Source organism: Fukomys damarensis, unplaced genomic scaffold (genome assembly GCF_012274545.1).
Source record: "Fukomys damarensis isolate Sample0158 unplaced genomic scaffold, DMR_v1.0_HiC HiC_scaffold_37, whole genome shotgun sequence".
In the NCBI taxonomy this organism is placed as follows: Eukaryota; Metazoa; Chordata; class Mammalia; order Rodentia; family Bathyergidae; genus Fukomys; species Fukomys damarensis.
Genome location: NW_022900949.1, coordinates 14,634,733 through 14,650,884, shown reverse-complemented (window position 1 = coordinate 14,650,884; position 16,152 = coordinate 14,634,733). Strand labels below are relative to the sequence as shown.

Genomic DNA, 16,152 nt, shown 5'->3' with positions numbered 1-16,152 from the left:
TGGGGGACTCTAACCCCCTACTGGAAGGGACTCGAACCATCCAGGGGATTTTAACCCCCTACTCAGAAGGGGCTGGAATGACTTCTGAAACCCCAGCTTGTTAGGCCCCGTTTAATGCATCCATCATGGTCCTGGTCAGCTTTATAGATACTCTTGCAAGGTAACAAACAACAGAAAAAGACACTTACATTCACTCAATCAGCCAGCTGTTCTCCTCTGGATTGAGTCCTGAGGTCTTGGGGATCCCAGATGAGCCCCCAAATGTTGTGCCCAGATTGCAAAGTCCCAAAAGACCACCAAACAGTCGAGTCTGATGTAAATGCTTGAGCCTGGACCCCCGTGCCTCCCCAACTAAGTGGATCAGAAATGAGAGCCCCGACCCTCTTCTAAGTCATAATTTTATAGGGTTTGGGAGGATTGAAATCCTCTTTTTCATTGGTGTTACCTTTTACTTTTTATTTCTATTGGGTGTTGCTGGTGCACTTGCAAACGTGGAAAGAAAACTATTTCAAGCTGGGGAGAGGGCTAGTTCAAGAAGAGGTCAGTGTGCTCAGGAATGTGGTGGGCTTCTCTTATCTATACTGAACCTCCTGTCTTTTTTCTCTGCAAGTTTATGGTTTCTTTTCCCAGGTATCTGGCCTTGCCTTTATCTCACCTAAGCAAATTCCTGCTTGAGTTCATCTAGGAGTCACATTTAACATACGATGGCCTTCTATCTTAAAATGGAGTAACTTTGGTCTCTACAGTCCCTCTGCTGCTAGCATCTCATAAATTGCATTAAGTTCTCCTTGCTGTCTATTAAGATCTGCTATTCTCTGGCATTGTTCTGCATATTCAGATTTCCATAACAAATAATCACCTCCATCTAGGCAAGCCTTAGCAATCTGTTTCCAATCAAAAGGCGGCAAGGCATCATTTGCAAGAGAATCTAGCATGGCTAACCTAAAAGGGCCAGTCAGCCCTTTTGGGCACAAGCCATTTTTAATTATTTTAATTGTTTAAAAGGAATTGGAACATATTGACAAACTGGTTTTCCTGAGCATCTCAAGCATCAAAGACTGGGCAGATAAGGGAAAATCCAGATAAATCTTTCTCAATAGTTAAAGCTTGCTGTAACCCTAGTTGAACATGGGACAAAAGAGGTTGAGAATTGATCCTAATAAGTTTTTAATTTTTAAGGGGCCCTGAAAATAGAGCAATTAAAGAGGGCTCTTTTTTTTCAGAGATATAAACTGTTTCAGATGAGAGTCCAAAAACTGAAAGCATCCAGGGGTACCTTGCTAGATACAGGTGTAGCATAATAATCCTGTAATCATTTTCCTACCTTAATCCAAGTTTTTAGATTAACTGAGCCCTCCTCAAGAAATCAAGGAAAAACTATTTCTACAAATTTTTAAAAATTACACAATTGCTGGTGCCCTACTCTAGCATCACCGATACACAATACATCTTTAAGCATATGTACAAAAAACATGCAACTATTGGCGGCTCCTATTTTTAATATTTACAAGAAAATTCACCATTCTTTACCTTTTCATTGAGGCCTCCTTCTTCTCTGCGGTGTCCTTAACTAGATCCCTAGATACTCAGGTCCCTGTTTGGGCACCATTTGTAGTGGTCCAGCCAGCACATCACGGACATGCCTGAGTTGGTGAGTGAGGATTGAGAAAGGAAAGAACACTCAAGCATGAGTGGAGACCAAGAGTAGTCTGGTTTATTTTTTCAGAAACAGCTTTCCTTAAAGGCACATAAACAGGGAGCACCAAGCAATCATCTCCATCTTTTCTTATGCAAAAACAAGATTTCCTGACTCTTATAGATAACATCAGATCTTTGGCTATCTCTTTGAGTTCCTAGAGTCACAGGGTCAAAGAACAAATAAGCTTAACAAACAGAGTCCTTGACCCTTGTTACATTGTATCAATGCCTTAATTGTAGAGGAAGAAGTTTCCTTTCAAATGTCAAACCCCAGAGGGCCATAGCTGGCCCCCATACTCAGCATGACATAAATCCTTGTGGTCATTTCCACTTTGAATGTCCATTCCTTTCTAGGATATCCCATAGATAAAGAGACAAGATAAAATGCATTTGGTTTATGTCTGCATCATAGACACATGGGCCCTATAATCCATTTGATTGTATAATGGATATATCCAGTACTCAAAAACATGGCAAAGATATTAATGAGTAAAAAATCAAATAGCAGTGGGTAGGTGAATTTATGCCTCTGGCTGAGATGAAATCTAGAACTTCACATCATTTCAGGCTCCACTGGCATTGAAATACTATTTACTGTTGTCTCAGTAGTCTTCCTACTTGCATGACAGAATTATTTATTTTATAAACAAAAACTCACAATGACTTCATACTACATTCCAAAATTCCTCTAGTAGCCACGCATATGGAGATGAAAGTTACCCTCCTTATTTTCAACAAGCAGTATGAAAACAGAGAACAGAAGAGAGATACACAGCTGTGTATGGTTTCAGGTTAGTGACACAGGACTAAAGTTCATCTGCAAGTTTGCTTCCCAAGAAATAACCTCCTCCACTGGAGCAAAATGTAAATGCTTTTCCCAATAAGGTAATGAAATTTCTTTGATTCTTACCAGAAAGAGATCACGACTGTACAGACTGCATGGGTATTTTGAAGGGATTTCTCAAGAATAAAAGTGTATGAGAAATCATGACTGACTTTTGGTAGGAGAAATGTATAAAATTTTACATACAATAATTATAAGAAATTAGAGAATTATCTCACACCAATGTATTTTACATCGGTTTGCAGTTGTGTGACAAAGTGACACAAGAATTTTGAATACTGACATAATAATAAACTTAGATGTTAAGTGAAGGTTCTTGTTGTGAAGGTTTGAAGTAGTTAGAGGAAAATTAGAGCCACTTGTGTATGTAGCCCACTCTCAGAGAAAATACGTTTGTATTGTATAAAACTCACATAAGTTTCAGGTAACTTTTAGAAGACATTTTAAGAAAACCCTGGATTCATAACTCAGTTCTCACCTCAAAACTGTAACAGGGAAATTACTGCATGAAATTCATGACACATTCCTTTGAGGACAGCAAAGCAAGAGAATGGAAGTGTAGACAGTTACCAACAGTTCACATTTCATGGGTAATGGTTTAGTTCTCTAAAAATATCAGTTGTGATGTAAGCCTCACTAAGTATTTATAGGCTAAAAATATGTGGAGAGCTAATATGAAGGGAGCATTTTATGAAATCAAACAAATTTTCCAAGGTAACAGTTCTCAACTCAGATATAAGGAAGGATTTAAAAACTCAAAATATTGTTAATGTGTCTAAAATTATTGGTCTGAGTCTAGAGTATCTTAATATTTTAAAATTATCTATCATCTATCTTTCTATCTATTTATCTACAAGTAGGTGCTAATCTCCAGAGATGTAAATTATTTTTAAACACTTTCATACAGCAGCCATGAAAGTTAGGTGAACATTGTGATTATTTGAATGATGGAGAAATTACATTATTTAGTGCTGTATTTACACCATTTCATGTAAATATATTTTACATAAATTTTCACGTGTGTCAACATTATTTTATATACTTCTACATTTCATTTTTCTCAAATTAATGATAATATCACCTGATCAAACAAAGTGGGCAAATTTTAATATCTAAAATAAGAGAAATGTTAATCATGTACCAGAAAACATTGTTGTGGAAAAATTTGTAAATAAGAATTAAAAAGCTTTGAAATCAGCCAGAGCCTTTTGAATTTCCTTGTTTCTCAGGTTTTTCATTGGAGATAGTGTATTTGATATTGTAAAAACTATGATGCTACTTTACAATACCATCCAAAAAAGGAGCAAAGAGCTATCTTACATAGTGACATTGTATGGAGTTATTAAAATAAACCTATATAAAATTTAAAATGAAAAATGCCAGTCAATCTTATCCCATATTATTTCTAATCATTGATGGATACAGTATGCACTAAGGACACACTCCTTATTATGTCATTAAATTATATGTGTGCACTTGAATTTGTTTTATATTATGTTATATAGATTTTGACATATATGGGAGTGTCATATTAAGTAATTTATACATAAGAAAAACTATATGAGCTCTTACATCGTTGAAAAGTGGAACTAAGAAAATTCCTAAAAGGATGCAAAATTTCTGGGAGATAACTAGCTCACTACTATAAATTTTTATTATGAACAATTAACTTTACTGTTCATATAATGCACTGCTAGATATTACACTAATTATAGACAGCATAATTAAGATAATTTGTAGCATTTTGAGAATAAAATAAGGTATATTAAATACTTGTTAATTTTCTTTCAATAGAGCAATATATTATTTTTTTGAAAAGAGTTGGCCATACAGTACTCATAGAGTTCTGAACTCAAATGTTCTAACATTGCCACTGCAATGTCTGTAAATTAGTAGTGTAAAGAAGGACATGGGAAACAAATAACCTGATAATGAAAGAGCTCATGAGGATCAGGTTTATCACCATCAATTGACATCATTGAGGTTTGTGGACTTCAAGTGGGAATACTTTGCTTAAGAATACTTGATTCCTAACATATTGAGTCTTTTGCACTACTTATTGGTTTCCTTTTTCTACTGAATTTTATTTTTGAAAAGGTGTTCAAGCACTATCAGAACATATAATCTCACATGTATCTCAGAATTCCATCTTATGACTTTCTCAGAGGATCCAGACCTGCAGCCTGTCCTCTTTGGACTCTTCTTGTCCATGTACCTGGTCACAGTGCTTGGGAACCTGCTCATCATGCTCGCTGTCAGCTCTGACTCCCACCTCCACACCCCCATGTACTTCTTCCTCTCCAACCTGGCCTTGATTGACGTCTGTTTCATTTCAACCACAGTCCCAAAGATGATTGTAGACATCTCGACTCAGCACAGAGTCATCTCCTATGTGGGCTGCCTCACACAGATGTCTCTTTTAATCCTGTTTGCAAGTATAGATGACATGCTTCTGACTGTGATGGCCTATGACCGGTTTGTGGCCATCTGCCACCCCCTGCACTACTCAGTCATTATGAATCCTCGCCTCTGTGTCTTATTACTTTTGCTTTCTGTCTTTGTGAGCCTTTTGGACTCCCAGCTGCACAATTTGGTTGCCTTGCAATTTACCTGCTTCAAAGATGTGGAAATTGCTAATTTATTCTGTTATCCTTCTCAAGTCTTTAGTCTTTCATGTTCTGATACCTTGTTCAAAACCATGGTCACATATTTTGTTGGTGCCATATTTGGCTTTATTCCCATGTTAGGGATCTTTTTCTCTTACTATAAAATTGTTTCCTCCATTGTCAAAATGCATTCATCAGGTGGGAGGTACAAAGCCTTTTCTACCTGTACTTCTCATGTATTAGTTGTTTGCTTATTTTATGGAACCAACATCGGGGTGTACCTTGGTTCAGAAGTGTCAAATTCTCCCAGGAATGTCATGATGGCTTCACTGATGTGCACTGTGGTCACACCTATGCTAAATCCCTTCATCTACAGCTTGAGGAACAGGGACATTGGCAGTGCCTTGAGGAGGCTTCACAGCTGGTGAATCTAATACCTGGATGATTGTGGTTCATTTGAAATGTAAAAATGTAGCTGAACTGACCACACAAAACTCCATGCAAACATTCCCTGCCTGATTATATTACTTCAAAAGTGTGATTTATTTACTTTTATATAATGTTCATAGAAGCATTGTGTCTGATTCCGAGAATGGTGAAATTTATGGTTTAATATCAGTGTAAAATTCATTTGGGAATTTGGAAAATTTTCTGTAGACAGATAAATGATGGTTGCACAAAAATAGCACTGGATTTAGTGGCACCAGACTTCATTTCCAAGTGGCACATTTAGGTGTATGTATCTTAGCACAGTGAGAAATAGAAATAATATTACTATTATTGTGAGAAGTTTTAAATATTTTATAAAATTTTATTAAATGTTTCAATCAGCAATATAATGCATACACCAGAAATAAAAGCTCCAGAAAAGCAGTGCAAGTGTTTCACTCATTGCCTTGCATTACCATTCCTTGGATCAATGCCTGCCATTCTGTCCTCTAGCTGACCTGTCTCCCTCCTCCTCAGGCAGGACAGAGGGAAGGTTATGCCAGGAAGGACAATTGTGCTAATTCCCAGGGTGCTGGGGCCAGGAGAAAGTTTTGTTTGCCAGCAGTTGTTACTGAAGTGCAGAGGAAAAAAAAAACAGCAAATGAAAGTCCCAAAGTCTTCTTGTGTACATTTCACAAGGTGCAATCTCCATGTGCAGCAAGAAAGATCTCCTACTAGGAGTACAAGCACTACTGCTCCCTGCATCTTTTCTGAAGTGCACTGGAATCCAGTGTGCTGGTTGCTCTGCAATCCCCATGTTAAATAAAAATTATAGTGACACCTACTATATGTAGCTACTTTTAAACCCCCAAAGAAGAACATGTTCTGTGTAGCTACTTTAAAAAGAATATTTACACATGGTTGCTCCTGTTGGCACACATCTATAATCCCAGAACTCAGGAGACTGAGTCAGGAGGATCAGTTTGAGTTCAAGACCAGCCAGGCTCCATTCTGAGTTCAAGACAAGCCTGAACTACACAGACCCTGTCTTAAAAAAAAGAGAACATAACACACATATTTATATACACACTCACACAATCACATTTTTCAGTTACTTGGCTGAGGACTGCTAGCTATGTAAGCACATCATACTTCAATCCTGCAGAGAATGCAAAAGAAACACAAGAAGGTTTCCTCTCCAGATGGCTGATAAAGGCAGGTGGAAGGGTAAATGACACAAGGCTGTGCTGGAACACATGAGCCCAGACACCCAGGTTAAAGGACATCTAAATGACATGGAGAAAATACTGGAAGCTTGTGGAGAACATAGCTAGCATTTTGAACAGGGAACAAGGATGGTCAAAGAATGCTCTTGGGGATCAGCAATCTCTTCAAATTTAGGACAAGTGCAAAATGAGCTCTGCCATGGAAAGTAGTAGAAAAGAACTGGAAAATAGTAGAAGAGAACTGCAACTAAACCAGAAGAGGGACTGAGGAATCAGTCACTTTCTGTGAAGAAGGAGATTCTGACAAGGAGGGATCACACAGTTGACAATGAAACTGGCATATTATCTGCCCAGGTCAAGCTAGGGTTGTGGATCAAACTTGCAGTATAGAGGCAAGGGGCTGACCATCCTGCCCTCCTGGACCTAGAAGTGGACAGAACACACACAATCACGAGTCCACCCATGAGCACAGGACTCTAAAGTAAAAGCAGTGGTCAGTGTCATTATTCCATTATTCCATACCTGCAGGTCTGCAGGGTTTCAAACTCCAGTGCCTCATGACCTGTGTCAATGTCTACCTTCCTGTATTCTGCTTCCACAGAAAGGTAACAGAACTGCTGTTAGGTGCCCACAACATCGGGGTCAGGTGCCAAATCTGGAGGCAGGGATTCCATGTAGTGGTACAGGAAATAGTTTCCCCAGAGACCATAACAGATGAGGAATAGGGCTACCAAGAAAGCAAAGTCACAGATTGTGCAAGGGTTTGTTATTGCAGGAGAAAGTTGTGCAGGTTCAGTCCATGAGCAAGAAGTGGCTGAACCGCAGGGCTGGTTTAAGTGGCCTGGAAATGGGAACACAGACAACAGCCATCAGAGTCAGTACATGAGCTCTGATGGATAAGGCCTTCACCAAGCCTGCCAGGCATCTCTGTAGGGACTGGCCTAATGGGAGACAGCGGGCCAAGCTGGATGTCTTCTGCTTTCTTTCACCCTTTCACTAGGAGCTGAACCACTGTGCTCTCTGGCTGTCAGACTGGGATCACCAAGGCAACACTGATCTGTCAGCCTTGCCATGGTGCTGCTGCCCCTGCTGCAAAAACCGAGGAGATTTTTTTTTAACAAAATTACTTTACTAAATCAATACTACACTTGATATTAGGATTAGGGTGGAGATGTCAATTCCGCTTGTTCCAAATCCAAAGTCTCTGGTTGTGGCTGTAGAGCCTGAGCCCTTTAGTTTAAACCCTTCAAGGGGTGCTTGCCAGCTTGACTTTGGCTCTCTGAACACAGATGTCCCTCACCCAGTCACTGTGGCACCTGAACATGGCAAGTGCTGAGATGAAGCCAAACAGTGGCTGCTGTGTGTCCCAGGTTCAGTTGACCCTCACCTGGATTGGTGTCTGCCTACTCTCTAGAGTGGACTTCAGGCACTTGGGCTGCACTGGCTGTTGCAGCAGACGTCAGCTACTGGTCTGTTCCACTACTGCATTTTTCCTTGAAGGCCTCTGGAGGTTCCCAATTTCACAGTGTCTTTTTTCTTGTGATTTGGTCTTCCTTTCTTTCAAACTGCAAGCCATTTACTAGGAAAAAGCAGACTGCTCCTCTCTTTTTCTGCATTGTGCTCTCTCTCTCTTCAATTCCCCATGGACTCAAATTTTTCTGTCAGATCCTTCCTGAGTCCCAGGGATCCACCTCCCTTGTTTTCTTTCTGAAGTTATTTTCCAGTGTCTGGATTCTGTATCTTGGAGAGGCTGATCTGTTGTTGCTGACCACCCTGCCATTTTTTTCCTAAAAATCTTGGTCTTTTGCAATATTTCCCAATTAAATCATAATGAGAACCAACAAAAGAATAAACTTGAGCTTCCTTCGTATTGTTGTAGTGTAACAATTTCAATTCAAGTGTCTCCTGATGGGAAAATCAATAAGTAGGGATGGAGATGTTTTGACAAAAACCTGGGCTTTATATCTCTCCCTCACACCAAAGCCTTTAAGTGTAAATAGAAATATTATGATTATAAAAATAATAACTATATTCATTATGTGCCACAAACATGTATGTAAAATATTAAAAACAATGAAACAGCTTCAACAGGTCACTGTAGAATACACGATAAAGAATAAAAATAAAAAGTACACATTGTCAACAGATATTATACTATAATTCACTGAGGTTGAGGAAAACAAATCTGCAAAAAATTTTAAAACCACAAAGGTGTTTATTAACATTTCATTATTTTAATATAGACAGACGCAATGTGCACCTTGCCATTCTTATAGTGAGTGGTGTCATTTTAGCTGTGTATTTTACTAAAATATGTTTATTAAAATTTTGAGTTTGTGAAGGTCTAGGAGAAGTTATTGTCTCAATTACTTTCCAAACACTGGACGCAATACTCAGAGTCCACAACTCGAAGGAGAAAATATTTATTTTGGTTCAGTTTCAGTCCTTGGCTGGCTGCCTCCAAGGCAGAAGCAGAATGTCAGAAGAGCCTGGTAGAGGAAAAAATGCTCTACCCAAGGCATTCAAGAAGCAGAGAAAGAAGCGAGCACTAGGGAGAACACAGCTTTACAGGTAACAACACAGTGGCAGCTTCGCCAGGCTCCACCTCCTGACAGAAAGTTGCCTATAAAGCCATAGTGATCTGGGTACCTTTGACACATAGAGAAATTTGGGGAGGAAATTTTATATCCAAGCCATAGCAATTATCACATCAATGTATTTTACCAGATAAAGAAATATTTGGCTGATCAATTATACCCACAAAGGAAAGAAATCAGAAAACCCCCAAATGTTGAAAACTCCTAAAGATAACTCTACATCACAATATTTTTTTATTGTAAACCCTCAATTTTATTGATTGTACATGTAATGTAGTCCTGGCTCCAACTGAATCTTCAAAAATGTTTGAAGCTAAGTAAATTTGTACCATTTTCTTGAAATAAGAGACCTTTCACTGCTTCTCATATTTGTGTAGTGAGAAGTACTTTCTTCTTAAAGTAGGATATTTCTCTCTTTTGTTTCAAAAGTGGGCTGTAGTTAACTGTAATCTTGCACTTGTTATTGGTAATGTTCTTCAGCATTTAATCATTCAGTGAAGGGTCTCCACTTCAGGTGTGCACAGGAAGAGCTCAATAATTCAAAAGCCTATATTGAAAAATGTATAGGAATACTGGGCTTGGCACAACTGAAATACAGTCCAAGGCATATGGGTCTTTAGTGTATATACTTAACTTGTGAATATTCAAAATATATACAGAGTGCTAGGTGCTTGTTTCATTTTTTTCTACTCTTCTCTTATTTATACATAATTTATTGTATTTTATAAGTGCATATTAATATTTTACAAGGGTGTGTTATGTTTTGAAAAGTTAGTCAAACATTATGCCTTCTTTTAAAGGTGTCAAAGAAATATCAAGGCAAAAAATAAAATATGTTTCAGAATTCCATGTCTCTTATCTTTAAGAAGATCCATCCTCTTATACTGTTCCTGTCCTTGTAACAATTCAGGGTGCTAAGAAACATGCTCACTATCCTGTAAGCTCTGACTCCCACTTCAAAATCCACGTATTCTTCTTCCTCTCAGGCCTGTCTTTTCAGGTATCTACTTAATTACTACTGCAATCCGTAAAATTACTGTAAACATTTGAACTTGCAGTCAAGGCTTCTTGTGGGTAAAATCCTTCACAATTATGTCACCTGAGTTATTTTTGCATGTACAGATGATATGGGCCTGATTGTGAAGGCTTTGGCCAGTTTTGGTCCACCTGACACCCTTGGTCTTTGTCATTATGAGCCATCACTCTTGTGTCTTCTTAGTATCGGGATTGATTTTACATAGACGTTTGGACAACCAACTGCACCTTGAGACCATATTATTAAATGAAGTAACTCAGACACAGAAATGTAAATATTGCACACTTCTAATGTGAAAAACACAAAATATAAATAAATAGCAAAATAAAATATAGATAAAAGGAAATAAGGAGATAGATCTTTTCCAAAAGAAAGGGGACATAGAGATGGAGGTGGAGGGGAGAGGAAGTCAAGGGGATAAAAAAGAATTAAAGTGTATTATTCACATGTAATAACTTCCCACAAAGAATGTCATAATTATGTACTGCAAGCTTGTACTATTAAAAATATTTAAACAGTATTGCTAGGCTTTCATTATGTATATTTCACAAAAATCAAATGAAATCAGAATAACCTTGGCAGATATTGCTTATACAAGCTCTCTGCCTGGATCCTCCCAGATCATAAAAATTTCAAAGCACCTGCACCTGCTGCCTCCAGCCCTTTGGTTTTATTATTCCAGTCTACTGGGCACCAAAACAGTGTCTTCTCCTATGGTCATCTACCTCAAAAGACTCCTTTCAGAGACTGTATTCTTATCTGTACTGAGGGTAGAGCCCTTTTTGGGTAGTGAGCAGGGACAGCAGATGCATACTCCCTGGTCCTGCCCCAGCACTGACACATCATCAGCGGGTAAGTGGTAAGGTAAATGGCCTTGTCCCGGATGTGGTCCTTGTGGGTGGTCTGGAGTCTGGGGTCCCCATTACCCTGAGGACTTCTCAGAAAGGGGAACTTACCCAGAAGGCGGATCAGGAGATCGGTGAGTCGGTGGTGGATGTAAAGATGGTGACGAGGAGAATGGCCACGGACATCGGGTGGAGGCTGAGTAGGGGCACCCTGGAATCTGGGTTTCAGGCCCCAGGCATTTAGCCTGTGGACCTGGCAATCCCAGATCCCACTTCTGACACCAATTAAAGGGGGTTTGCGTGCCCTTTCGGGTGCCCCTTCCCAATTAGGCCACTCACGCACTGAGAGGTCCGGCAGGAGATCTTTATTGTAGGGAGGTGAGCAGGAAGCAGGAAGGCAGAGAGAGAGAGGAGGAAGAAGAAGCAGAAGGAGAGAGAAGAACAAAGAAAGGAAGGTCCTTTTATCAGTTTTGGGGTGGGCTATTGCTTATTTATGAGGAGTGAGCTACTTTTAACCTATCACAGGCCAGATTGCTTTTATGGGCCCAGTCCTGCAGACACAGGTTTCAACTTTCCTGGACCGCTGTGGCCTTGGTGGGGAGGGCAACCAGAGATAAGGGCATGAGGTCATTTTCAGAGCCAAGATATATCAGGAGAATGTAGCCTGTGAGGCGGCGTCACAGCATACTTTAACATGATCAATTCCCTAACACTATTTCCTAAGCACGTCAAAAACATTAGAAAGGATTCAATGAGGCTGAGGGTGAAGATAGCAGAAATTACAATATCACAAACTGCTACTGAGACAACCCTGTGTGCAAGTTGTTAAGATATGTTTTATGTAGATTGTTTGAATTTTTCTACAAGTTAAAAATATCACTCTAATATATAGAAAAGTTAGGAACATGAACACATCAGTTTAATGTAAGGTGCAGTAGGTTTTCAACTTTTTGTCAGAAAAACAGGAAGCTCAAATAAATAATCTTGTGGGAAACATTAAGATACTTGAGAAACAACAATAATTCAGGCCCAAACTGAAATTATGGAGAAAAGTTATGCAGAGTAAAGCAGAAATCAATGTAAAAAATACAAAGAATCAACAAAACAAAGAGTTGGTTCTTTGAAAGAATAAACAAAATAAATAAACACTTAGCCAAAGTTACCAAGAAAAAGAAAGTATTCACAACAATGCAATAAGAAATAAGAAAGATGAAATCCCAAAGGATATTGTCAAAATCCAGAAAATAACTTGGAAACACCTGTTGTGAAAAACTAAAATAGTACTCAAGATCATAACAGGATAATTAGCAATGTGAAATAGGAAGAAAAGGGATAAAGGTGTAGGGACAGTGAGAAGCGTAGGGGAAGGGGAATAAGGGAAAGGGAAAAATATGAGAAAATGTAAAAATGGAATGAAAGTGTTTGTAGGTGGGGCGGGAGAGGGGGTGAAGGGAGGGTGGGAACAAGGGGAAAAAATGAGAACCAAGACCTGTCATGCAAAGGTACAAGATCCCAGTAATGAATGTGACTGTACTGTCTACCAAGAATGTACCAATAAGTTCAATTTAAATAAAAAATCCAGAAAATAATAGGAAGTACTATTAAAAATTGTATTTCAGCAAATTAGAAAGTTTTGAAGAAATGAACAGATATTTATCTCATGCAAGGGGAAAAAATGAGAACCAAGACCTGTCATGCAAAGGTACAAGATCCCAGTAATGAATGTGACTGTACTGTCTACCAAGAATGTACCAATAAGTTCAATTTAAATAAAAAATCCAGAAAATAATAGGAAGTACTATTAAAAATTGTATTTCAGCAAATTAGAAAGTTTTGAAGAAATGAACAGATATTTATCTCATGCAAATTTAACCCAAGAAGACAAAAAAGTTAAAAAACTCAATAAAAGGCAATGAAATTTAAATGGTAATTAAAAAACCCTTCCAACTAAAAAAAACAGACCTGATGGATTCACTGTGATATCCTACAAAGCCTCTAAGTATGTTATATCACCAATGTTACTCAATTTCTTCAAAGAAATGGAAAGTGATAGAATGCTTCTAAGTGATTTATGCTAGCCAGTAACACTTTGATCCTAAAACCAGATAAAGACCCAACTTAAAAAAGAAAACTAGAGGTCAATACCATTAATGAACATACATGAAAAAATTCCCAATAAGATATTAGCAAGTAGACTACAATACCAACATCATTCTTTATGACCAAGTAGTTTTCATTCCATGGGTGCCAAGATATCCAAATAAATATATGTAATTCATCATAAAAATGGAAGCAAGTACATAAATCTCATAATCATATGACTAAAAGGCTTTTGAGAAAATCCAACATCCCTTCATAATAAGAATCCTGAAAAAAATAGGCACAGAAGGACCATACATGATGTTGATAAAAGCCATTTCTGACAAACCGGTGGCTAATATCAGATTAAATGGACAAAAACAGAAAGCATTTCTCTGAATTCATCTGTGAGCATGTAAACTTATACAACTGTTATGGAAATCAGTATGCAGAAAAGAATGAAAATTATAAATTCCAGTGACTCAACAAATCTCTTTCTAGGTGTCTTCCACAAATAGCTAAAGTCATCATACTTCAGTGATGCTTGCCAGTTATTATAGCAGCACAATTCATGAGAGCTAAATCTCCAACGTGGCCTGAATACCTATCAATAGATGAATGTTAAAGAAAATGTGGTGTCTATATATAATGGAAAACTACTTGGTTATAAAGAAGGATGTCTGTGAGACATTTGTAATAAAGTGACAACAAAATCAAAATGTAGTATAGAGTGAAATAAGTAAGACATAAAAGCTTAACTACGATATGGTGTCTCTCATTTGAATAAAGCCAAGTACAAAGAGCACAATAAAGGATGGGTAGAAGTTAGGGAAGGAAGATCTTGTGCAAATATGAAAGGGTTCAGGAGACTGAAGGGGAGGGGAAAAAAGAAGTGGAAGGGAAAGTGAGTAAAATTCAGTATACAGAAACCTAATAAACTCAATGAATATTATATGTCACTAACAAGAACTAAAATAATAATAAAAAAAGAATGAAAGTGAGAAATGGGGACTTGGAGGTAGAAATAAGAAAGAGGGTGAGAAAGAGATAAAAAAGACACAAACTGTATTGTGTACATGTACCCACTCCCAGGATTAATGTAAACTTCATCACTGCAAACATGTACTAATACAACCTAATAGAATAAAATTTTTAAAAATTAAAAAAGTAAATCAATAGTGTAAAAAGAATGTGAATAGAGTTGAAGTCATCAAAGTGTGTGTTTAATGTGGTGGGAATTTCAAGGTTTTTGTTTTGTGTATTTTATACCAGAAATGAAATAAAGGTAGACAGAAATTTAATAATTATATGAAAATAACAGCAGTGGTTTGGACTCAGCATCTTTACATGAGTAGAGGAAGAATGTAAAACTTCTTGTGGACAGCTACTTTCCTTCTGTCACCTTCTTCCAGTAGTGTCCCTGTGGTATTCCAGATGAAAAATCCTTTCATTTACAGCGTAAGAAATGGAAATATTCATAGCACCCTGAAGAGGCTTCCTGGTTGGAAAGTTTAATCCCAGGACACTCAATATCTGTTTGTAATGCAGTTTCGAAAAAGTGGTAGAGCTAAAGACCCAAAACTTCTATGTAAATACTGATTCTTTGGATACATTATTTCAGAAGTTTGGCATTTGTAGATTTGTATCATGTTTCATAACACAATCAGGACTGATTAGGTGGAATGTTGGAATTTAGTGTTCATATGGGTGCACATTTCAGTTGTGAAGGTGAAAAACTTCTGGAGGTGAATGAGAGTAATGTTTGCACAAAGACAACGTTACTATTCATGTGACCAAACTGCACCTACAAAAGATTAAACTGTGCATTTAGTTTTGTATATTTTAGCACATTGAACAATGGAAAAGCAATTTGAGAACTACTTTATAAAGGGAGCAAATTGACAAAAACAATAGTACTAGGGATTCTGCTCTGTAGGGAGAGATATGAAAAATTTTCATGGATATTCATTTTTCCTTCAACTTCTATTAAATTTCAGATATTTTAAGGATTATGATAACATACACCAAGATGTGTAATTATAAACTGTCCATTGAGCCTTGAAGATAATATAATAGTACACAATCAGCCAGATCTTCCAGTTTTTAAATTTTTATTGTTCCAATCCAATTGACACCATTACTGTGTCTCTTCGGGGTCAGTGAAAATATGAAATCCATACTTAACTCTGTCCACATCAAATTTCTAGGCTCTCCTATAGCTTTTTCTAGTACTCAGACAACTGAGTGCTGGGGGATCTATTTATACATAACACAATATAGATACAGCCTAACTCAGAAAATAATGGGTGAGGAGTAAATATTGAAAATATTGTTCTCCATCATGAAAACATACAGGAAAGTTTGAACCATGAGATGAAGTGATACACTTGTGTATATTATCATCTAAGAAGACTGAAATTTATGTACTTTTTTGTCATGGGGAACACAAAACTCTTGTTCTAAGTTTCCTTTCTGGAAAGTAGGCATATTAATAAGGAATAACTGAAAAGTGGTTATGGACAAACAAATGCAAACACATACAACAAAATAATAAAAATTTTGGGAATAGAATAAATGAAGAAACATACATTTCATGGAGAAAAGAGCCAGCATATTTAAATTCACAGTGTTTGCCTAAGGGACCACAGGTTCCCTTTTGTTCTGATATACATGATCTGTGAAAGAAAAACAGAGGCTCTTCTGAGGAGTCTTCCCAGGTCCCCACACACATCCTTATTCCTTGACCTGAAGATGAAGTTGTTCAGCATGGGGGTAACCACAGTGTACAGCAC

The 16,152-nt window shown here is 37.6% G+C and overlaps 1 protein-coding gene across 1 annotated transcript; it reads left to right on the top strand.

The window, feature by feature from the left end:
• Positions 1 to 531: 531 nt before the first annotated feature.
• Positions 532 to 5,576, top strand: LOC104867614 (olfactory receptor 7E24). The gene is made up of 2 exons (XM_010632021.3): positions 532 to 565; positions 4,684 to 5,576. Exon 2 carries the CDS (start codon positions 4,695 to 4,697, stop codon positions 5,574 to 5,576), a length of 882 nt encoding a protein of 293 aa, XP_010630323.2. The 5' UTR covers positions 532 to 565; positions 4,684 to 4,694.
• Positions 5,577 to 16,152: the final 10,576 nt, after the last annotated feature.

Bases quoted from the DNA above. Each gene is read 5' to 3' on its own strand.
- LOC104867614 (XM_010632021.3), top strand. From the start codon at position 4,695: ATGACTTTCTCAGAGGATCCAGACCTGCAGCCTGTCCTCTTTGGACTC.